Source organism: Ictalurus punctatus, chromosome 10, assembly GCF_001660625.3.
Source record: "Ictalurus punctatus breed USDA103 chromosome 10, Coco_2.0, whole genome shotgun sequence".
Classification (NCBI taxonomy): Eukaryota; Metazoa; Chordata; class Actinopteri; order Siluriformes; family Ictaluridae; genus Ictalurus; species Ictalurus punctatus.
The window spans coordinates 5,840,748-5,865,000 of NC_030425.2; the positions used below are offsets into that span (position 1 = coordinate 5,840,748).

Sequence of the window (24,253 nt, forward strand, 5' to 3'; positions counted from 1 at the left end):
TATATAAAAGAAAAGAAGCAGCCATGATTTATTTATTTAATTTGTTTCTGTGTAATATATTTGGACTTATTTAATGTGTGACAAAATACTCAACCTTAGTATATGAATTTCTTATTTTCCCCAGATAAATCATATAGACATATAGTTTTAAACGTGTGACGAGAGTATAAAACAGGAAGCAGATTTCTCCTGAATTCAAACGTCATCGTGTAAACATGTCGTAAAGAAATCTCGGTCTTTGGAGGAGTTTTTAACCGAACTGATGCGATGTCTGTAAAACCACCGGTCCAGATCGGTGCTGCTATTCACGCTCGGTTAGCACTCCGTCATCGTTCGTCTCTTCCGTGTAGAAGTTTCTGAAAAACGGAATCTCTTTTTTGCGCAGAGCAGATGGGCTGTCGAACTCCACCACCTTCCCAGCATGCATCACCAGAACTCTGTCAGAGTCCATGATTGTATTGAGTCTGTTGGATATGAGAGAGAGAGAGAGAGAGAGCGCACAAGGGTGAGATCACTGTAATTCAAGGGTACTTTTACAAATAAACATCTCCACATGTATAGATTCTCACCAAAAAACAAACAAACAAACAAACATACAGCCACAAACAGCGATCTGCGGGGTCCAAGCACCCTTTGCAAACAGTATGGCCAGTTCCCCAGTTCTTACCAATAAAGGGACCACAGATGAACATGATGAACTTGTGATTATAACTCAGTGCTAACTATTAGAAATGTCTGCTGAAAGCTAATTTTTTGGCCATGTTTTTGAAGTAACCCAGCCATCACTAGAAATCCACTTACTTTTATCACGACGACACAGTACACTAAATTTGAGCTCTTAAATTTGAGATTTAAGTTTCCTGAGGAACATCTGTCTGAACTAGGAACTGTCCCCTATGAATGGCCACACCCCCCTTAGCAACCCACCTCAGAATCCAGTCCTAAACAAGACTTTCAAATTCACTGTGAATCCGTTTCAGTTAAAATAAATAAATAAATAAATAAATAAATAAATAAATAAATAAATAAAAATTTAAGGTAATTATTTGCTACAGACTAAGCTCCAATAAAAACTTATTTAGTTAGAAAGTCTCAAACAGTCAATAAATTGAATTAAATATAATGTTGTGTTACTTTTATACTTCTGTACCTTTTCGAACCTAACATCTAACATCTGGATGGATATGGACGCACGTCTCTCATTATCACAGACACCGATCAGCCGTAACATTAAAACCACTGACAGGTGAAGTGAAGAACATTGATTATCGCATCACAATGGCAAATGTCAAGGGGTGGGATCAATTCGTCAGCAGGTGAACAGTCAGTTCTCGAAGTTGACGTGTTGGAAGCAGGAAAAATGGGCAAGTGTAAGGATCTGAGCGACTTTGGCAAGGGTTAAACTGTGATGTCTAGATGACCGGGTCACAGCGTCGCCAAAATGGCAGGTCTTGTGGGGTGTTCCCGATATACGGTGGTTAGTACCTACAAAAAGTGGTCCAAGGAAGGACAACCGGTGAACCGGCGACAGGGTCACGGGCACCCAAGGCTCACTGATGTGTGTGCGAAGCAAAGACTAGCTCGTCTGGTCCGATCCCACAGAAGAGCTACTGTAGCACACATTGCTGAAAATGTCATTACTGGCTATGATAAAAAAAAAAAAAACGGGTCAGAACACACAGTACATCATAGCTTGCTGACCGGTCAGAGTGCCCATGCTGACCCATGTCCACCGCCGAACGCTCCTACAATGGGCACATGAGCATCAGAACTGGACCATGGGGCAATGGAAGAAGGTGGTCTGGTCCGATCAATCACATGTTCTTTTATATCATGTGGACAGCAAACTACAGGACTTAAAGGGTCTTCTACAAACATCTTGGTGCCAGATAAAACAGCACATCTTCAGAGTGGAGGTCTTGTGGAGTCCATGCTTTGACAGCTCAGAGGTTTTTTAGTGGCCCAAGGGGGACCAACACAATATTAGGCAGATGGATTTTAATGTTATGGCTCAATGTCGTAAGTGGTCAGGATAGTACGAGACGAGTAAATGAAGGGGCTCTTGTGCGTCACAGCAGGACAGCTTTCACTCAAGAGATTGAGAGATTTGAGATCAAATCCCCGCGACGCCAGAGCCATCCGTAGCCAAGACTCCAAGACATTACTTGTGTCTTTTCGAGTAGCAGTTTGAAAAACCTCCAGCGGCTGGTTTCATGTGTGGAAGTGCATGCTGGTCCTCACCCTAACCTTGACGGTAGCTGTTGAACTGGGAAACGACTTAAATATGGAGAAAATGGTGTCAAAAAGAGAGAGAGGAAAAAAAGTGACAAAACAATCCAATAACACGTACGAGAGTAAATGATAAAAGCAGGAGTAATATTTAATCTTTTATTCATTTATTTTAGAAAATTATTTATTTATTATATACTTAATTAAAGTGGGGTTTTTTTCTTTTTACTTTTCCCACTCTATAACACATTTTCGTACTCAGCTACATGTTAACTCGATCATTTTTTAACTTTGCAGATTCTGGAGATTCCACCTACACGGTGCTTATTCAAACAGAAAATAAATATGGCCCTTACCTATGGGCAATGGTGAGCACGGTCTTGTGCTTAAATCTTTCTCGGATAGTTTTCTGTAGAAGCATGTCAGTATTGTGATCTACACTGGCTGTAGCTTCATCGATACATAAAACCTACAAAGAAGACACCCAAATGTTACCCCGTTATAGTCATATCGGCCTGCGTAATGAAAAAACCCAAGAAACGATCTGCGCATGCGCGTACATTGGCGTCAGTCAGAAGAGCCCGAGCAAGACATAGCAGCTGCCTTTGGCCAACTGAAAGATTCTTTCCTCTCTCTCCCACTGCAGCCTCCAACCCTCCTGATAAATAAGAGGGGGACAAAGACGAGAAGAAAATGTTTCTCTGTGCACTCTTATAAACTTATTCATGCACATACGGTAAATTACCAATGTATGACTCACTCGCTGGCACATACCTATTCTTCGAACTACGTCTCCTAGGTGACATTGCTCCAAAGCGTCTAGTAGCTGATGTTCTAGGTGACGCCCACAGGGGTCAAGGTTCTCCCTCACAGAGCTAGAGAATAAAAAGGGATCCTGGGGGATGATGGCCAGCTTGGACCTACAAAGGACATCACATGTTTGCGAGTTATACGGGGTGAATAAAAAACAATGTTAGCACTTATTGGAGACATTTTTCTTTATAGTATTGTTGTTGTTTTTCTTTTGGAGAAACGGCACTTAGGTGACATTTTACAGTCTGTAATTAGTAACATAACCTTGTGTTATAATGTTAAGTATTTCCACTTAACATTTTTTTATCACCTGGTATTTAATAACGTTCCAATATTTCATCTTGAATGAATTCCAGTCAAATGCTCAAAAAGCGTCATCATACAGACTACACTGCACTGCTCACCTAAGCTGAGAGAGCCCAACTTGACTGATGTCCTCCCCGTCCAGCAGTATGCATCCCTGCTTCAGTTCCACCATACGAAACAGCGCCAGGAACAGAGTAGACTTCCCTGAGCCAGTGCGTCCAACGATCCCGACCCTCTCACCTGGCATCACCAGAAAACTGACGCCATCCAGAGCATTGGGCAATCCAGGCCGATACGCCAAGACCGCTGCGTCAAACTCTACTCGACCGTGCTCGGGCCAGGAAGCTGGAAGCTAGTTAAAAAGTTGCACAGTTAGGGTTACGCAAGTATATTTTGTGCATTATAAATACAACACAACTCTCCCCTGTTCCATGTGGATTTGAGCGGGATTGGCTCTCTCACCTCTGCTTTGCCATGCTGTGGTTCCAGAGGAATGGAGGTGGAATACTCCTCGGTACGCTCCACACTCACCAGCTGCATCTCAGTCTGGGCGAAGCTGAAGATCAATCCTGACAGCAGGTTAGTGATGGATAGAGCATAGGACAGAGCCAGACCCACCATACCTAGCCCAAACAAACACACAGCAACTTTAGCTTTAAAGGAGACCCATTATGCACCTTTGTTTGTTTTTTTTGTGTTTTTTTTTTTTTACACGAGATGTAATACAAGTCTCGGGTGTCCCCAGAACGTGTCTGTGAAATTTCAGCTCAAAATACCCCATGGATCATTCATTTCCAGAAGAGGGATGTGCCTTTACAGCTCGTGCTTCGGATACTACGGCAACAACAAATCAGCAGAACCGGTATGACCGACACCGTAAATACCGGTGTTCAGCCCAATATGTAGGAATTATACAGACAGACACAGAGACTCTGGTCTCTGTGAATACAATCAGAGACGACGGTAACTTTAGCCACATTAGCCGTGGAATTTGCCGACAAGCTCATTCGGAAAGGCGATTTGCACAACATTCACAAAATATAAAGTGCGACACATCTGGATATGAAGCTGGATCACGAACAGCTGGTATTGATCCATGCTTGAGAATCAACTTTTCAGCAAATCCCGCTGTGTATTGACCCTCGTTCACAAAGCGGTCCGGTGTAAAATGATTCGCACAAATATACACGAATGTAGCTATTTCTTGGGACACATTTCCTTCAAAAATAAAACCTCTCCACTACGTCTTCAGTGGCTCTGATGCCGGGAGTACATGAAGACTGTTTATGTTCATTCTCACAGCCAACAACAGAAGACTTACTAAGCTTACGAAGCTGAGAGAGTCTTCTTATCACTGTAGCTGCTCCAGCATGGAGAACATGGCGGACTATGTGCAGCTCACACAGGGGAGGAGCTATGCTAATAGTACAAGGCCCGTCACCAGTCATGGGCAGGGCCTGATCCAATGTGCCGTCACGTTGCATAGAAAATGCAAAGGACTCATTTTGAGACGGTTTATGATGTATGTGGAATATAAAAAAAAGGAGTGGGTGGATTTTTAGCATTATAGGGTGGTTGTACACACTGCTGACACATTTATGCTCAAACACCATGTAAAAGTGAATTTTGCATAAAGCCCAAAGTATACTTCCGGTTTAATTTTTATTTATTTTAAAAATTTTTTACACGTATGCATAGCCTTTCAAAGTATACTCCATTTGACATGTAAGCGTACACAGGCACTACCTCTCATGGCCTACAAGATTCAGTAAAGAGCAGTAACTATCTTGAGAATCAACGGCCCGGGGTCACTGTTGCCACCTTGTGGAACAACTAAATAGTGCAAAAAGAAGTAAACGCGCATGCGCGACCTGTTCGAAAAATCTGGCAGCGTACTGTTATGCTGTTCCTAGCGTGACGCATCCGTTGGGATTAATAGGTCCGCTTTAAGTACCATCTCAAACGAAAACAATGTGAAGCTGAAGCTTAAATGATTTCGCACTTGTGTACGGTTTGTAAAGTACTTTAAAGGTCTATATTACTTTCAAAGGCTTCCTAACATTGTTTCCATCATGATTTCCCTGTTCGTAGCATAAGCTCAATAAATAACGCTTTCCCACTGCAGGAGGCTTCAGGCTTCTTTGTCACATGACTTGAGAGGCTGCTGTCAGAACGAGTGTTTATAGCTGCTATAATGGAAGCAATAACAGGAACGAACTTGTTTATTGGTTGTTCCACAAGAGTAAACATTAAACGTTAAAAAAAGGATGATAAAAAATGATTAGGATCATGTAAGAAATTACAGACTGCCTCTAAACAGATGGAAAACGCTCATCCCTGAAAAAGTCTGAATTATCAACGGGACAATACACCCTTAGATAATTCGGTCTCCGCAATATGTGTATAATAACACCTAAAGTGACATTCACACAGTTACAGCATGGGAGGGCAGTGGGACATCAAGAACCATCCCTGAACAAAGGGTTACGTGCGCGTCATTATCATTCACAAAGACGTCTCTCTAGACAATCCTATCAGCTCACCATTTGGGGGGTCAACACCTGTAACGACATCAGTACTGTGAGAACGGAAAGCGATCACATCAAACTAGAGATGCACCGATACTAAATTTCTCAGCCGATACGGTAACCGATTACTCAGAGCGATATCGGCCGATACCGATAACTGATTATTCAGACTGATAACGGCCAACACCGATTATTCAGCGTGATATCGGCCGATACCGATAACTGATTATTCAGACTGATAACGGCCAACACCGATTATTCAGCGTGATATCGGCCGATACCGATAACCGATTATTCAGACTGATAACGGCCAACACCGATTTTTCAGCGTGATATCGGCCGATACCGATAACCGATTATTCAGAGCGATATCGACCGATACCGATAACCGATTATTCAGAGCGATATCGACCGATACCGATAGCCGATTATTCAGAGCGATATCGACCGATACCGATAGCCGATTATTCAGAGCGATATCGGCCGATACGATAACCGATTATTCAGAGCGATATCGGCCGATACGATAACCGATTATTCAGAGCGATATCGGCCGATACCGATAGCCGATTATTCAGAGCGATATCGGCCGATACCGATAGCCGATTATTCAGAGCGATATCGGCCGATACCGATAGCCGATTATTCAGAGCGATATCGGCCGATACGATAACCGATTATTCAGAGCGATATCGGCCGATACGATAGCCGATTATTCAGAGCGATATCGGCCGATACGATAACCGATTATTCAGAGCAATATCGGCCGATACGATAACCGATTATTCAGAGCGATATCGGCCGATACGATAACCGATTATTCAGAGCGATATCGACCGATACGATAACCGATTATTCAGAGCGATATCGGCCGATACGATAACCGATTATTCAGAGCGATATCGACCGATACGATAACCGATTATTCAGAGCGATATCGACCGATACGATAACCGATTATTCAGAGCGATATCGGCCGATACCGGTAACCGATTATTCAGAGCGATATCGGCCGATACCGATAACCGATTATTCAGAGCGATATCGGCCGATACGATAACCGATTATTCAGAGCGATATCGGCCGATACGATAACCGATTATTCAGAGCGATATCGGCCGATACGATAACCGATTATTCAGAGCGATATCGGCCGATACGATAACCGATTATTCAGAGCGATATCGGCCGATACGATAACCGATTATTCAGAGCGATATCGGCCGATACGATAACCGATTATTCAGAGCGATATCGGCCGATACCGGTAACCGATTATTCACAGCGATATCGGCCGATACCAGTAACCGATTATTCAGAGCGATATCGGCCGATACCGATAGCCGATTATTCACAGCGATATCGGCCGATACCAGTAACCGATTATTCAGAGCGATATCGGCCGATACCGATAACTGATTATTCAGAGCGATATCTATTGATACCCGATTATTCAGAGTGATATCGGCCGATACCGATAGCCGATTATTCAGAGTGATAACGGCCAACACCGATTATTCAGAGTGATATCGGCCGATATCGGTAACCGATTATTCAGAGTGATAATGGCCGATACCGATAGCCGATTATTCAGAGTGGTATCTATTGATAACTGATTATTCAGAGTGATATCGGCCGATACCGGTAACCGATTACTCAGAGCGATACCGGCCGATACCGATAACCGATTATTCAGAGCGATATCGGCCGATACCGATAGCCGATTGTTCAGAGCGATATCGGCCGATACCGATAGCCGATTATTCAGAGCGATATCGGCCGATACCGGTAACCGATTACTCAGAGCGATATCGGCCGATACCGATAACCGATTATTCAGAGCGATATCGGCCGATACCGATAGCCGATTGTTCAGAGCGATATCGGCCGATACCGATAGCCGATTGTTCAGAGCGATATCGGCCAATACCGATAACCGATTATTCAGAGCGATATCGGCCGATACCGATAGCCGATTATTCAGAGCGATATCGGCCGATACCGATAGCCGATTATTCGGAGCGATATCGGCCGATACGATAACCGATTATTCAGAGCGATATCGGCCGATACCGATAGCAGATTATTCAGAGCGATATCGGCCGATACGATAACCGATTATTCAGAGCGATATCGGCCGATACGATAACCGATTATTCAGAGTGATATCGGCCGATACCGATAACCGATTATTCAGAGCGATATCGGCCGATACCGGCAACCGATTATTCAGAGTGATATCGGCCGATACCGATAGCCGATTATTCACAGCAATATCGTCCGATACCAGTAACCGATTATTCAGAGCGATATCGGCCGATACCGATAACTGATTATTCAGAGCGATATCGGCCGATACGATAACCGATTATTCAGAGCGATATCGGCCGACACCGATAACCGATTATTCAGAGCGATATCGGCCGACACCGATAACCGATTATTCAGAGCGATATCGGCCGATACCGATAACCGATTATTCAGAGCGATATCGGCCGATACCGATAGCCGATTATTCAGAGCGAGATCGGCCGATACGATAACCGATTATTCGGAGTGATATCGGCCGATACCGATAGCCGATTATTCACAGCAATATCGTCCGATACCAGTAACCGATTATTCAGAGCGATATCGGCCGATACGATAACCGATTATTCAGAGCGATATCGGCCGATACCGATAGCCGATTATTCAGAGAGATAACGGCCAACACCGATTATTCAGAGCGATATCGGCCGATACGATAACCGATTATTCAGAGCGATATCGACCGATACGATAACCGATTATTCAGAGCGATATCGGCCGATACGATAACCGATTATTCAGAGCGATATCGGCCGATACCGATAACCGATTATTCAGAGCGATATCGACCGATACGATAACCGATTATTCAGAGCGATATCGGCCGATACGATAACCGATTATTCAGAGCGATATCGACCGATACGATAACCGATTATTCAGAGCGATATCGGCCGATACGATAACCGATTATTCAGAGCGATATCGACCGATACGATAACCGATTATTCAGAGCGATATCGACCGATACGATAACCGATTATTCAGAGCGATATCGGCCGATACCGGTAACCGATTATTCAGAGCGATATCGGCCGATACCGATAACCGATTATTCAGAGCGATATCGGCCAATACGATAACCGATTATTCAGAGCGAGATCGGCCGATACCGATAGTTCTGCCTTTTATACGAATAATAATTCTTTCCACAATTCTGAAAGAAATACAAATTAAAAACTCTCTCTCTATTCTATTCTCTCCATTTCAGCAAGTTGTTTGACAGTAACTGTCTCATAAACATTAACACATGACTGTAATGAACATGAACACATGAACTCAGTTCTGAAGATTAAAGTAAGATTATGAATTTATTGAATGTTATTAATTCATATTAACACTGACTGAAGTGTAAAAATCCTCCCGTTAGTCTCACATTCACTCTCCACACACACAAGCGTGTCTACTTCATCACCGACATCAAACTGGTCATATATAACATCAACTTTTTATATATTAATACTAACTGGATATGAAATATACTACTCTATAAACATTTTTCTGTACAATATAAACTTTTTTGTCAACTCGTCTTTATATAAATCTTTCAGCGGTGTACAGGAGCTTTAATTCAGCGCAGGCAAAATAAATGTAGACTCGGGGCTGAAAAATGATTAAAAATGTAATCGGTGCAGAGGTTACAAACTGCACTTTTGCCGTCATTCCACACGAGAGACATCATCTTTACACACAGCACGAATTCCATGTGTTTTCCCGCCCTGTTTTGATTGACAGGATACAATCGACCCCTGATCAACGGATGTTTTTGAACTCTCGTCCGATGGCCTGTAGCATGAAATAAATCGCCTTTATCGGTCGATACATCGGTGCATCTCTACATCAAACGCCATCCTGAATTTACATCTAGAGTGAAACTTCATTTACACGACGTACAGAAAACCTGGTTCGAAATACAGTATGAAATCCCTGTGCTGAACCCGAGTGTACTTTGTCACCGTGCTGCAAGAAAGTTCTTCTTTGAGATCTTCCACATCCTCATCATTTTTTCTTACAATTATGATGCTTCACACTGGGCCCTATCAATCATCAGCAGTTCATCTGCACCGGAACATGCAGGAACGACGTCCGGCACCACTCAAATTCTGAAAGTGCCGGCGTTTCTGGAAAGGACTGATGTAGATCAGGCAGCTTTTTAAAATACGATCGGCTCATTTCCATGACGACTGACTGATAACTAGTCATCATAAACTAGCGTCATCAGTCGCGTGTGCTCGCATTAGGGTGTAACGCGGTGACGAAAAGGCTGCTAATCTCATCAGTTCAGAACGAAGTAAGCTGAAGAGACGGTCTAAAGGACACTGAACATCCATAGATGAGCAGAGAAAACTGAGACACTTTGGGGAATAGACTTGAAATATCGTGACCGCATTGTGGAGTATTATGGATCATTTTTTATGGATGGATTTCTTTTCATTGATATTGGGTTCTCCCCCCCCCCACATTGTTATATTCTAAAGGGCATGATGGTCTTTTGTAAGACTTATTGTTCAGAGCTAAAGGTTTGTTGTGAGGTTCAGCGCATACTGTGAGGCTTAACACATAACTGTGTGTGCAATGTGCAGCTCTTTTGTCCCGTCCTCCCACGGCAGCGCTGAAATGTTATAATTAGCACGGGTTCGATGACGGCATTCAACACTATGGTATTAACTGAAGCGCTCGGAGCACGGCCGTGTCGATATTTCACTGGACCTTTCACTCTCCCTTGGTGTTTTGCTACCTCGTGCTTTACAAACGAAGCACTTCCCATAAATACGCATCATCGTCACAGGCGTTGCTTCAGTTGCTTCTAGTATTTAGAGCAGGGTCAGACAGAAGGACACAGGGTCACACACCAAGTCTCCTTTAGTGGACTAGTTCAACAAACAGACTTCATGTTAAAACCATAATGAACTTTCTTGTACTTTCACACTATCCGTCGTTACCCAGATGAGCACGGGTTCCCTTCCGAGTCTGCTTCCTCTCAAGGTTTCCTCCTCATATCATCTTAAGGAGTTTTACCTCGCCACCGGCTCGCTCAATAGGGATAAATTCCCACGCTTAAAACCTCTATCCTGTGTTTATATGTTTCTGTAAAGCTGCTTTGAGACAATGTCCATTGTTAAAAGTGCTATACAAATAGAATAGAATTGAATTGAATAGAAGGGCATGGCGTCATTGGGTAGACATTGCTTTATGATTTAAATTTTCTGAAATATCCTCATATGTAAGCTCATGTTAGGCGTCTATCTAGCATTAGTAGTGAAATATTAGGAACATTTATGACAATGACCTCTAAATACTGTCAGAACTCCTGTTAGAGTATCTCAAATAGCCAGCTGGCTAATTTACATTTTATTTATGAACTTTTATTCATATGACTTGCATTCCCGAAATCCTATAAGGATGGCTGGCTGCCTAGTATTACCAGTGAAGTTTATGAGGAGTTGTGAATACGAAGTAAGCGTGAGGAAAGCAGACGACCAACCTGGATCAACGGATCCGCTCTGGTGCTGGATCACAGCGATTACGCTAATTCCGGTCACCACAGTGACGCCAATCATCTGCAGCCGAATGTCTAGCCACTGCATGGCAGCGTTACTGATGAACACACAGCGCTGGTTCTGATCCAACCTCCTCTCATTCTCCTCCTCAAACCTGCATGGTTATAAATTGAGTGTGAACAGTTAAGTCTAGGATTATGAAATGAAGATCTCAAGAGGAAACACAGAGGCGGCATTGAGAGGCACGGGCTCTATACCTGGCGGTGTGTCCACTGGCCCGCACTGTTGTCAGGCCACTGAGGGTTTCGGAGAAGTGTGAATAGACTGGAGAAAGCGTGAGGCTGCACAAGCGTTTGAGCTCACGGGAGGAGTGCCGATAAAACCTCTGAGTTTGGTAGTACAGCACCCCTAGTGGAACTAGAGGGAGCAGCACCCAGGGCAGCCCATAGCTCATCACCACCAACATTCCCAACAGCCCAAAGACATTGGCTAGAAGGATGTTGAGGACGAACGGTAGCGAGTCATCTATGCTATAGATGTCTGAGGAGAAGCGATTTAGGACTCGGCCCAGAGGAGTGGTGTCAAAGAATGTCACCGTCATCTGGAATTAAGAATGAAACAGCAATATTAGCTGGATGAGAGATGAACAAAGGAAATAAGATCATTCTAGAAATGTATCTTTTTTTTTAAATGTATTTTTTAAAATGCATCCTCACATTAACTGTTAACATTATGAACATTTATGGACCAGTCAGGTTAATTCATAGAGCTAGCTGGCTAATGTTATAAATATGACAGAAATTATTAGGTAGCTAGCTAATGCTAGCTCTGAATATTATGAACATTTATTATGTCATATAGCTGGCTAGCTAACATTAGCAATGAAGTTTATGAACATTCAGGAATGATATCAGAAACCCTGTCAGGTTGCTGGCTAAGACAATCTGTAAAACAATTCTACATGCTAATTAATTCCTTTTGCTTACTTGAATATGTCCATATATGGGCATACAGTGCGTACGTGAATATGTCTATTGATGGGCATATAGTGCGTACTTGAATATGTCTATATATGGGCATATAGTGCGTACTTGAATATGTCTATTGATGGGCATATAGTGCATACTTGAATATGTCTATTGATGGGCATATAGTGTGTGCTTGAATATGTCTATATATGGGCATATAGTGCGTACTTGAATATGTCTATATATGGGCATATAATATATTGATCCTATTTAAAAATTAAGCACTGCGGTTATACTGTATGACATTGCAAACACTTTCATCCATGACCCTAATACATCTTCACCTGAAATTCGGCATAATGGTCCGACATTCGGAAATATTTGCATAATCTTGTTTTATTTGTTCTCTGTTATTAACAAAACATTTTTATTTTATTTTTTTTACAGATTACCTTAAGCACACTATCCAGCAGTCTTCTATGGATGACCGTGGCGGCGTGGATTGCTCCGTAAGCAAACAGGAAAGCACGAGCAGCGGTGAAGACGGTATTGGCTACAGCTAGAGAACCGTACACAGTCATGTAGAACTTCAGCTCTGAGCTCATATTGCCAAACGAGTCTCTGACTGGTAAAGGAAACCTTAAATGAAATGTTTCAGAAAAAAATTAATTCTCAACAACGGCAGCAATTGAACTGTTAGCTCTGTATTACAAAATACAGACTAATTCTGAAGGTTTATTTTTTTTTTTATCCTAACTTACGCAAGTGTGTCTGCAGAGAGAAGCACTAGGGCAGAGAGAGGACTTGCTGTCAGAGACACCAGTTCAGACCCATTAGCTTTTAAGTTGGAGATCCAGTGAGAGAGCCACCAATCAGACACATTCTTAGAGCCTGCGGTAAAGGTAATGTCATTAGTGTATTGGTATTAATTACAGGAGTAATTACAGCACAGTCTAACGAGATGCTAAAATGCTGTTCTCCGTCATTCATACCTTGCATGAAGAGCAGGGACAAAAGTACACACACAGCCATACACCCGCCCACTGCTTTCCAATAGGACTTATAGACCGTCCAGGCGAGTCCACCCATCTGCTTCTGCTCCTCCCCTATGGTGCGAAGCCCTTCCTCTGAATCGGTCTCATTGGTCGGCTCTTCGTCTTGTTCAGCGCCACCTAATTAAAGTATTTATTAGCAAGACAAAATCTCAGCTCTGACTGGATTAAAACTTTACAATGAGAAACAGGTAATGAAATACAATAATCACCTTTCTCCTTCACTTTGCTCTCATTCGTGCTACCCATACGTACATCTTTCACCAGAGATAAGACCTCCTGTGGTGTTCCTTTACAAAGCAAACCAGACCATCAAGAACATCAGACCTGATCCAACATTTCAAACATTTGTGGGTTTTTCAAGGCTCAGGCAACACATCTGTAAATGGCATGCACACGTCTATATACTATTGTGTATATACTATATACTGTACACACTAGAGTAATGAATAATATTGGTTATATTGATGATACCTGTTTTTACAACTGTCCCATTGTCCATCAGCACTACTAGATCGGCTTTCTCCACAAACTCTATTCTGTGAGTGCAAAGGATTCTGGTCTTGCTCCTGAGCATTCCCAAAATGCATTTCTGCATGAGATGATGAGCCACGTCAGCATCAACTGCTGCTAAAGGATCATCCAGCAGATAGATGTCCTTGTCCTGTCACAGAACGCAACACGGTCTATCAGGTTAAAGCCCTACTTTTGGTACAATATTTCCGGATTGGTTTCCATGTTTCCGTGAGAGCTTTTACCATGTAAACAGCTCGGGCTAGAGCGAGTCGACTTTTCTGCCCTCCGCTGAGTGTCACTCCGTTCTCTCCTACTTCTGTCTGATCCCCATTTGGCAAAACCTGCAGAACATTCAGCGTGTAACGGTTAAAACGTTGTCGGATTCATTTTCCGACTCTGTATAGGATCCACATCCAAGGATTTATTCTAGATCGATTAGGAAAACAACCAGCCAATCCTGGGACACTTCTACACTTCTCTGAATCATTATCTGGTTTGGCTTCACAGGTTTCAGCTCCGTTGGTGAACCATTTTCCCCAGCTGAAATAACTGAAAATACAGAAATGGGCTTACATCAAGGTCTGCAGTTAGGGCACAAGCCTCGAGCACAGCTTGATAGAAGCCACTGTCAAAGTCCTTTCCAAACAGGATGTTATCACGCACGGTTGCATGCTGGATCCACGGCTCCTGGGCAACCAAGCCGAAGCCCTGCTCTCTACCCTGGACGTGCACAATCCCTCCAACTCTGCAGAGTTATTTTGAAATAAATAGAAATGTTTATATGAAGCTTTTTTTTTTTTTTTTTTTTCCATAAATGTATGATCTATTTATTAGTATGTGAGGATGAGCGTTTTTGGGGTGCCTGGATTTAAAATGATTTGAACATAAACGACACCATTAAATGATACCTGTTCAGCTCTCCGGTAATGCCAGCTAACAGTGAGCTTTTTCCACAGCCAACTTTGCCAACCACAACAAATAGAGAGCCCTGAAATTTTCACAAGAAATACGACTTAAAATAGGACAACTGTAACGAGGAGCAAAATCTGTAACGGAATAATGTCCGATAATGATTCTTTGCCCTTGATAGGCTTGTCGTGTGCTTTCGTTTCCACAGTGGCACACACCTTCTTGACACTCAAGTTGAGATTATGGAGGTACAGGCTTTGTGTCGGAGATGCGTCATCGACCTCAGAGTTAGACTGTGGATCTGGCTTCTTCCATGAGAAATCGGCTTGGGTCAACTGAATGGCAGTTAGAGGGTCATCAGGAGATACTGCGTGAAACATTTAACATTTAAACGAACCGTTTAAACCAAACAAAACTGTCATTCGCATTTTATACAGGACTACGTTACTCTCGATTCAGTGAGTCCTTGGACTGGCTGTTGCCTGACACAATGTTACCCCTGTGGCTCATCTCGCCTTATGGGCCTGCCTGATTCATCCTGATGCCTTACTTCTGCTTGGAGCTTTCTGCACTTGTGACTCAACGTATGCTGCTGTGGTCCCTAAACATGAACACCCTAAAGATGTCGCCAAAACAGTTCATGACCCTGCGTCGCTCTCGTTTCAGTGCATGAACTCGCCTGCAGACTTGTTCCTGCTGTAATCAGAAAGACCTCCCTGTGCTCACCCCAGACTTATTTACATAATATTAATATCGTCATACTGAACAGCGTTTCAACGCACTGTTTTTACTGCCTGCACTCTTCTACAGATGTATAATGCAATAACGAGTTGCGATCCTACTATTCGGCTGGGTTCCGCCTTTTGAGTCGTCCTCAAGGGCGTTTTTCCTTTCCATTGTCCCTATAGTGGCTTGTTCGATAGGGATGGAAATCTACGGTACATCCGGGTTTCCATAAAGCTGCTTTGTAAAAATGCCTGCTCTCGTCAATTAGAGCTTCGTTGAATATCTGTCGAAATCTCTGTCTAGACCTTAAATTACTTTCAGGGGAAGGTTTACTCGTCACTGCTGGACGTTCTGTGCTCTTTAGTGAACTGGACCCAGCTTTCTGTGAAGAAGCTGCTTTGATTTTTATTCAAAAGACAATTCTACCCATGTCTGTTTTTTTTGTTGTTGTATAAACTGCTAGAAATATAATCGAATTGAGTGATGATCAGTGGTTATAAGCAGCGGTATCTGTTGGAAATCACGGCTTGGATAGACAGCCAACTTCCGACTATTTCCATGTTTGTTCCTTTAGGCTGTAGAGAACTACCTTGGGAATAATTTTACTACCTTGGCTGTAGTATGCACCGAAGTCTTGATCGTGCAGACTGAGGAAGAGCTGAATGCGGTCCAGAGATACTTTGGCTTCCAGTGTGCCGTTAAGAACCCAGGGGAAGGCATTGAGTGGAAGAATGAGCATGCCCACTAGAGCCAGAGTAGTGAAAACCTACAAACAAAACAAGTAAGCAATTTCAGTGCCGGAATCAGTGGGTTTTGTTCCGGTGTGACCTGAATCCAAAACATCACGAGTCCCTCTCTCCTACGCTCTTATAGAAAATGTCCGAAGCGTCATATTCACAGAGAAAGAGCCTCAGAGCTGGCTTCACGTTCACACTTACATCAGGGAGGTATGCAAATTAGAGTCTGGGAACAGGAGCATGATTAAAAAAGCCAAAAGGATACCATATGCTTTACATACGGGTAATATTCTTTGCTTAGGATGGATATATTGTAAAAGATTAAGATGCACTGGGTTCAGTTTGACTCTAGTGAATCTGAGATGCTTTTCACATCTGCTGCATTACTGCTCTTATTGGAAGAAAGGCTTTCACCTTTGTCATATATACACACACACATACTATATATACACACACACACACACACAGTATCTCACAAAAGTGAGTACACCCCTCACATGTTTGTAAATATTTGATGATATCTTTTCATGTGACAACACTGAAGAAATGACACTGTGCTACAATGTAAAGTAGAGAGTGTACAGCTTGTGTAACAGTGTAAATTTGCTGTCCCCTCAAAATAACTCAACACACAGACATTAATGTCTAAACCGCTGGCAACAAAAGTGAGAACACCCCTAAGTGAAAATGTCCAAATTGGGCACAAAGTGTCAATATTTTGTGTGGCTACCATTATTTTCCAGCACTGCCTTAACCCTCTTGGGCATGGAGTTCACCAGAGCTTCACAGGTTCCACTGGAGTCCTCTTCCACTCCTCCATGACGACATCACGGAGCTGGTGGATGTTAGAGACCTTGTGCTCCTCCACCTTCCGTTTGAGGATGCCCCACAGATGCTCAATAGGGTTTAGGTCTGGAGACATGCTCGGCCAGTCCATCACCTTCACCCTCAGCTTCTTCAGCAAGGCAGTGGTCGTCTTGGAGGTGTGTTTGGGGTCGTTATCATGCTGGAATACTGCCCTGTGGCCCAGTCTCCGAAGGGAGGGGATCATGCTCTGCTTCAGTATGTCACAGTACATGTTGGCATTCATGGTTCCCTCAATGAACTGTAGCTCCCCAGTGCCGGCAGCACTCATGCAGCCCCAGACCATGACACTCCCACCACCATGCTTGACTGTAGGCAAGACACACTTGTGTTTGTACTCCTCACCTGGTTGCCGCCACACACGCTAGACACCATCTGAACCAAATAAGTTTATCTTGGTCTCATCAGACCACAGGACATGCTTCCAGTAATCCATGTCCTTAGTCTGCTTGTCTTCAGCAAACTGTTTGCGCTCTTTCTTGTGCATCATCTTTAGAAGAGGCTTCCTTCTGGGACGACAGCCATGCAGACCAATTTGATGCAGTGTGTGGCGTATGGTCTGAGCACTGACAGTCTGACCCCCACCCCTTCAACCTCTGCAGCAATGCTGGCAGCACTCATACGTCTATTTCCCAAACACAACCTCTGGATATGACACTGAGCACGTGCACTCAACCTCTTTGGTCGACCATGGCGAGGGCTGTTCTGAGTGGAACCTGTCCTGTTAAACCGCTGTATGGTCTTGGCCACCGTGCTGCAGCTCAGTGTCAGGGTCTTGGCGATCTTCTTATAGCCTAGGCCATCTTTATGTAGAGCAACAATTCTTTTTTCAGATCCTCAGAGAGTTCTTTGCCATGAGGTGCCATGTTGAACTTCCAGTGACCAGTATGAGGGAGTGTGAGAGCGATGACACCAAATTTAACACACCTGCTCCCCATTCACACCTGAGACCTTGTAACACTAACAAGTCACATGACACTGGGGAGGGAAAATGGCTAATTGGGCCCAATTTGGACATTTTCACTTAGGGGTGTACTCACTTTTGTTGCCAGCGGTTTAGACATTAATGTCTGTGTGTTGAGTTATTTTGAGGGAACAGCAAATTTACACTGTTACACAAGCTGTACACTCTCTACTTTACATTGTAGCACAGTGTCATTTCTTAAATATTTAAAGCCTTTCTTTTGTTTTAATCGTGATGATTACAGCTTACAAATAAAAAATCCAGTATCTCAAAAAATAAGAATAAAGAATTTATAATACAGAAATGTCGAATCATTGAGATTAAAACAAAAAAAAGCTTGAAATATTTCACTTTATGTGCAATGAATCTAGAATATAAGAATACACTGCTCACCTTCGCTGCAGTAAGACTGTTTCCAAGCAGCACGTACGTGATGAAGGTGAGGATCGAGATAACGACAGGAAGAGCTGCCCAGGTGTACACGCACACTGCGTCCAGATACTTCAGGGCCTTCAGGTGACTCAGCTCTTTTTTGCGACTCTGAGTTATCTTCTCTGCAATGTGCTGCTCCCAGTTATAAAACTTGAGAACTCGGATTCCAAACAGGACTTCAGTCATTAGCTTTAAAAAGGGAAACAGAGCGCACGAGTCAAACAACTGGCATCATTTCCGACTGAAGCGGATCCTTGGACAACCGTGTGTTAATTCATCGATAACGATCATTTTGTTAAGGTCTGAAGTATTCGTCTATATAAGATTAATATCGTTTGCATAACTGGCGATTACAGAAAGAGAGAGAGATTTAACGCGCCCATATTTATTGCACTGAAATACATAATGTTTTGCAGTTTCAGGCATTTATATATTGAATCATTTCTTCATAATGATCAGACACAACTAAATCGAAAATTGGACATTTAAATATACAGAAACTGCGCAGAAATCCTAAAACAAATATACAGTACTGTGCAAAAAAAATTAAAATCAAATTAAATACAAGGCCTGTCAGTAGAAACAAGCAAATTTTAGATATGCAAAACTTTATTTGAAAGAAAAAAAGAAAGAAAGAAAGAAAGAAAGAAACAGAAGCACGTGGAGAGCCAAGCAGATGATTGGCTTATAAAACCACATGACTGTGTAGATAAAAGGCAAAGGGTAAAGGTCTCACCAAATATTGACCTGATTTAGTTTTTTAACAGTTTTCTGCTCTTCTTAAAACCGTTTCATTTCATAAGAATCTTTGGCATTATAGAATTTCTTTACAGTCGTGTTCACCGTCGCACAACGCGGTACGATAACCCAACTACGTCGAAAATACAACTGAACTGAATTTCAAATAAAGACTGAGAACGATATGAAAACTTGCACTGCATGTAACAGGTAACCTCAAGAGTAAACAAGAACAGTGATGCATTCCTACCTTCACTCTGCTGTCCTTGTGCGTCAGCATGTGTTTATTGTTCTCCAGGATGCGGGATGCCAGAACCTTATTGAGTGGCACGAGCAGGAAAGCCACACCCAGACCTCCCAGGAAGGCGACGCCCATCTGCAGGTAAAGCAGGTAAAGGGCCAGGATGAACTGGAAAGGAAGACTCCAAACTTCATGGAAGCTGTTGAAAAAATTGACCAGTCGGTCTGTGTCCGTGCTCATGTAGTTGACCACCTCGCCCGTAGTGAAACGTGCCAGCGCCGAGCTGCTGACCCGCAGAGCTTTAGAATAGATGGTGGACACCACGGCGGCCCGAGCCTCCAGGGCCACCTTCGACACTTGGAAAACAAAGACGTTGCGGAGGAACGCTGCTAAGAAAGTGCTCGAGAAGAGTCCGACAGCACACCACACGCCTCTGCTCAGTGGCGCCCCCTCAGTCTCCATGAACCCCACTAGCCAGCTGAGGAGTAGCGGTCCTGCAAAGGCTAGCAAGCTGGCCATCAGCTTCAGCACACCAAGGAGGTAGTAGCGTGGTCCAAACGCCTTGTGCAGCACCCTGAAGAGTCTCACGTCATGGTGGCTCATTTCCTCCGAGAGCGCCTCAGGCTGGATCTCACTGTACAACCCATCCTGCTGGTTCCCTTCAAGTGTCCTCGGCACTCTGTTATTCAGACACCGTACCCAACACTGACTGAAGCGTTGAGTGACAGCTTTGGTCCGTAGCCTTTGGGGAAGTTGTAAAACATCACAGGGTCTCTCGAGCTCTCCGCGTTGACCTCGCCTCAGCTGAACATTCAACCACAAGTAGAGAAACCTAGACAGGCAGCTGCAGCCGTCCTCGGCCACCATTTCACCTCCAGCAGGCTCAGGGACAATAAGAGGAGCCCCATCGTCCGTGTTTACAAGCAGAGACTCCCTTTGCGACGTGTAACAAGGAAAGATAAAGGCCAGCAAGTACAAAAAGATCAGGGCTGACCTGGTAACAGACAAGACAAATCTTCCGAGCTGCAAGAGGTGCTCGTTACTGAGATGACTGCCATCCTGAATGTAAGCAATAAGGGTAAACACTATGTTCGGAACAGGAAGAATAGCCAGGATCAGAAAAAATGGTGGCCCTCGAGTCCTTCTGTAGACAGATCTTTGCAAGGACAAAATGGCCCCAAGGTGGACCAGCCATGCGATGACACCGCATCCGTCAGCCAAGACGTTCAAGTAAACGTCCCGTTGGTGGAGCACGAGCACAAATCCCAAATCCGTGATAAAAACGAAAACCAGCAGCAGTGCAGCGACAGACCTGAAGACCCAGCCAACAGAACGCGAGCGCAGAGGGACACCGAGTCTGCAAAAACATCGATAATGAACGTTTAGCATACGGAGTAGAAATACAAACCAGAATATTAACCATTATCACAATATTCATCCGTTGAACTTAAGTAACCACTTTATCCTGGAGAGGCTCGCATTGAACCTGGACTCCCGGGAAGGTGGGGTGTGAGGCAGGAGCACACCCTGGACATCCCAGAAGCCTGAAACACGCACATGAGTACTCTAACAAAGAAAAACTTGTGTTCTGTTACATGATCTTGGACATGTCCAGGCACATGGAAGATGCAAAGCGCAGGTTAGACGGTAGTAACCGTCTCTTCCAAAATAAAGACCAGCTAGCAGTTAACGTGAGTTAGAGAGCTGATGTAACTATCTAACATGTTTTTTCTGTGTGGGTTTCCTCCGGGTTCGTCAGTTTCCTCCCATCAACCAAAAACGTGCAGATAGGTAGAACCTCTAGACTGAATTACCTCTAGGTGTGCGCGAGCGTGTGAATTTGTGCGTGCATGGTTCCCTGTGACGGACTGGTATCCTATCCAGGGTGTATTCCTGCCTCCTGCCTCCTGCCCAGTGTTCCCAGGATAGGCTCCGGATCCACCTCGGCCCTGGTGGAAACCTTAAATGAATTAATACCGGTTAAATCTTTAACTATGAGATATTACTGGTTCATTATTTTGATTTAATACACTATTTGGTCAAAAACTATTTTGTGGACCCCTGGCCATCACACCATTCCAGATTTAGTCCCCCTCTTTGCTGTTATTATAACCCCCACTCTTCTGGGAAGGCTTTCCACTCAATTTTGGAGTGTGGCTATGGGGATTTGTGCTCCTTCAACTACAAGAGCATTAGTGAGACCAGGATTGGACTGATATTGGGTGAGAAGGACTGTCATTTTAATTCATCCCGAAGATGTTCAGTGGGGTTGAGGTCAGGGCTCTGTGCAGGACGCTTAAGTTGTTCCAGTCCAACCTCAGCCAATCAGATATTCATGGACCTCACTGGGCCTCGACAACAGGCCGAATAGTGTATATTGCAGCACATATAACTGCAGTGTGTAAAACTCACTGTTACTCAAAGAGTAATGTAAACAGTAATGTCATTATGAGTCTTTATCGGTCACGTATACATTACAGCACAGTGAAATTCTTTTCTTCACATACCCCAGCATGTTAGGAAGTTGGGGTCAGAGCGCAGGGTCAGACATGATACAGCGCCCCCTGGAGCAGAGAGGGTTAAGAGTCTTGCTCAATGGGCTTGAACCCCCGACCATCCAATCAGTAACCCAGAGCCTTAACCGCTAAGCCATCACCGCCCCAATGTTATTTACAATTAACACATAAAAAATGCTAAATAATGAATCCATATCAGAACAGGGGTTAATGCATCGTATGACTTCAGTAAATACAAACACAATAAATCATGGTGCATGAAAAACCCTACAAAAATGAACCAGTCAATTACAATCTAATCATAATGTAAACAATGTTTTGCAACGCGACATAGAGACAGACGCCTTCATGCAGTTCTACATTTAAACATGAATCATATTCAGTTGCACCATTCTGGATCGATCGTCCATCTTACCTCGGCACACTCAGATAACAGGCACTGAGCACTGCAGTAACAGCATGCACGAGAGCTCCACAGATGATGTGGTTAAAGCAGGGACTGAGGGTGCCATTCTGCCACACAGGAAATGGCCAGTCCTCCTCGGTGCCGCATAGTTCTGATATGATGCTGGAAGGCCTTGAGCTGTCTAACTGTCCCTCCATTGCTCTGGATGTCTGAATCAGTCAGGACATGACGTCTGAGCCAAGGTTGACTTTATGATTATCGTGCCACAGAACAGACACACACACACACACTGCTGAATAGAAACACAAAGTACAGTATTCGGTTATTTCTACTGCACTCTATTTGTACAACAACAGAAGATGCTAACCAAATATCCTTATACTTATATAACTATGGCAGAAAAATAAAAGTATTTTTATTCCAAGATAATAGGGACTGTCCTCGTGGTTTCTCACCAAGATCAAGTTCAGTTTCAGTTCAGTTCCAGATCCATGAAACACTCATCGGCATCTTTATGAGGACGTCTTGCTTGTTTTTATTAGGAATTCTGCTTCTCTGTGCAATTATCCAATCCAATACTTATCCCACCCCCCATCAGAATGGGAATCGCAATGATTTTGACCGTGGCACGATTGTTGGTGCCAGATGGGCTTGTTCGAATATTTCAGAGATTGCTGATCTTTGGGGAATTTCACACACAGGAGTCTGTAGAGTGAGGGCAGAAGTGCATTGAAATGAAAATGAAAATGGAAACTGGTTTGAGCTGACAGGAAGACTAGGGTAAATCAAATAACCACTCAACTGTGGTGAGCAGAAGAGCGTCTCGGGATGCACAACATGTCAAACCTTGAGGCAGACGGCCTACGAGAGCAGAAGACCACATCGGATTGCAAATCTGACAGCCAAGAGCAGGGGACAGTGGGCACAGTATCAGTATGGTGTTCATAAATAATAAAGTGGTTGGTAATTAATCATGTACAATTGTGTGTGTTATATTGGAATATTTGCCAGTTAGTTTCGTTACTAGGTCACACAGGTCACTGGTTAAACCATTAGAAGTCTTGATACTGTGAGGAACCATTTAATAAACTTCATTATGAATCCTATGAACCTTTACAAACCCAAAAACTATTGTTTTTACTGCAGTCTCGCACAGCTAATAATGAAGCTGGGTCAACAACAAAAAAAGCCTCAGCAGACACAGTGTGAACGTCAACAAACCCTACTTCTCAAAGGAAATAACAAGGGCACTATTTTCTCGGAAGGATATTTTCTCTTAGAAGTTCAAAAACGGATCACTTACAGGTTAGGGAGATTATTGGGTTATCAGGCACTAGAACCAGATGACATGGCTAACCAGCTGCGGCACGTTTTAAACTGCACTTGTTATGTAATGACTCCAGAATAAATCAGCTGGATGTGTCGCCGCGTTACTTAAAGAACCACCGGAAACTTTAAATGCGTTTCATTTGACTTTGTTGCAGCGTGTACCTGCTCTAATGTATAGCCGGTGTACAGTAAACACTGATGCGGAAGTGAGAAACGTACATATCAGCCTGTCATAATAAAAGTCCTGAGCTAAGAATGAAAGCAAATTTCAAAAATATTCATCACTCTTAACTTTTACATACACACACCCACTATATATGAATATATATATATATATATATATATATATATATATATATATATATATATATATATATATATATATATA

General features: G+C 43.3%; 2 protein-coding genes across 7 annotated transcripts in view; both read right to left on the bottom strand.

The window, feature by feature from the left end:
- The window catches only part of socs7 (suppressor of cytokine signaling 7), an 85,323-nt gene that overhangs the window by 29,253 nt on the left and 31,817 nt on the right, over positions 1-24,253 (bottom strand). The window lies entirely within an intron of this gene.
- On the bottom strand, positions 23-24,085 carry abcc10 (ATP-binding cassette, sub-family C (CFTR/MRP), member 10). Of its 6 annotated transcripts, none has more exons than XM_017477595.3 (24): positions 23,840-24,085; positions 23,383-23,431; positions 22,992-23,241; positions 22,546-22,828; positions 19,624-20,971; positions 18,597-18,824; positions 16,248-16,404; positions 15,131-15,279; positions 14,912-14,991; positions 14,577-14,748; positions 14,246-14,344; positions 13,962-14,151; positions 13,700-13,777; positions 13,428-13,607; positions 13,197-13,326; positions 12,888-13,074; positions 11,725-12,068; positions 11,452-11,621; positions 3,811-3,971; positions 3,447-3,700; positions 3,004-3,149; positions 2,790-2,887; positions 2,586-2,698; positions 23-464 (listed from the first exon to the last, which is right to left on the bottom strand). In XM_017477595.3, exons 4-24 carry the CDS (start codon positions 22,731-22,733, stop codon positions 302-304), a joined length of 4,635 nt encoding a protein of 1,544 aa, XP_017333084.1. In that variant the 5' UTR covers positions 22,734-22,828; positions 22,992-23,241; positions 23,383-23,431; positions 23,840-24,085; the 3' UTR covers positions 23-301. The 6 variants fall into 6 exon arrangements, with proteins under 6 accessions (XP_017333084.1, XP_017333085.1, XP_053539215.1 ...); XM_017477596.3 differs by having other exon boundaries at positions 22,546-22,825; positions 23,339-23,431; XM_053683240.1 differs by having other exon boundaries at positions 23,339-23,431.

Coding starts and splice junctions, on each gene's coding strand:
- abcc10 (XM_017477595.3), bottom strand. CDS start 22,733: ATGGAGGGACAGTTAGACAGCTCAAGGCCTTCCAGCATCATATCAGAA. Junction 14,152..14,245: donor TAGCCCGAGCTGTTTACATG/GTAAAAGCTCTC, acceptor GTTCTGTGACAG/GACAAGGACATCTATCTGCT. Junction 3,701..3,810: donor CACAGCATGGCAAAGCAGAG/GTGAGAGAGCCA, acceptor CTTTTTAACTAG/CTTCCAGCTTCCTGGCCCGA.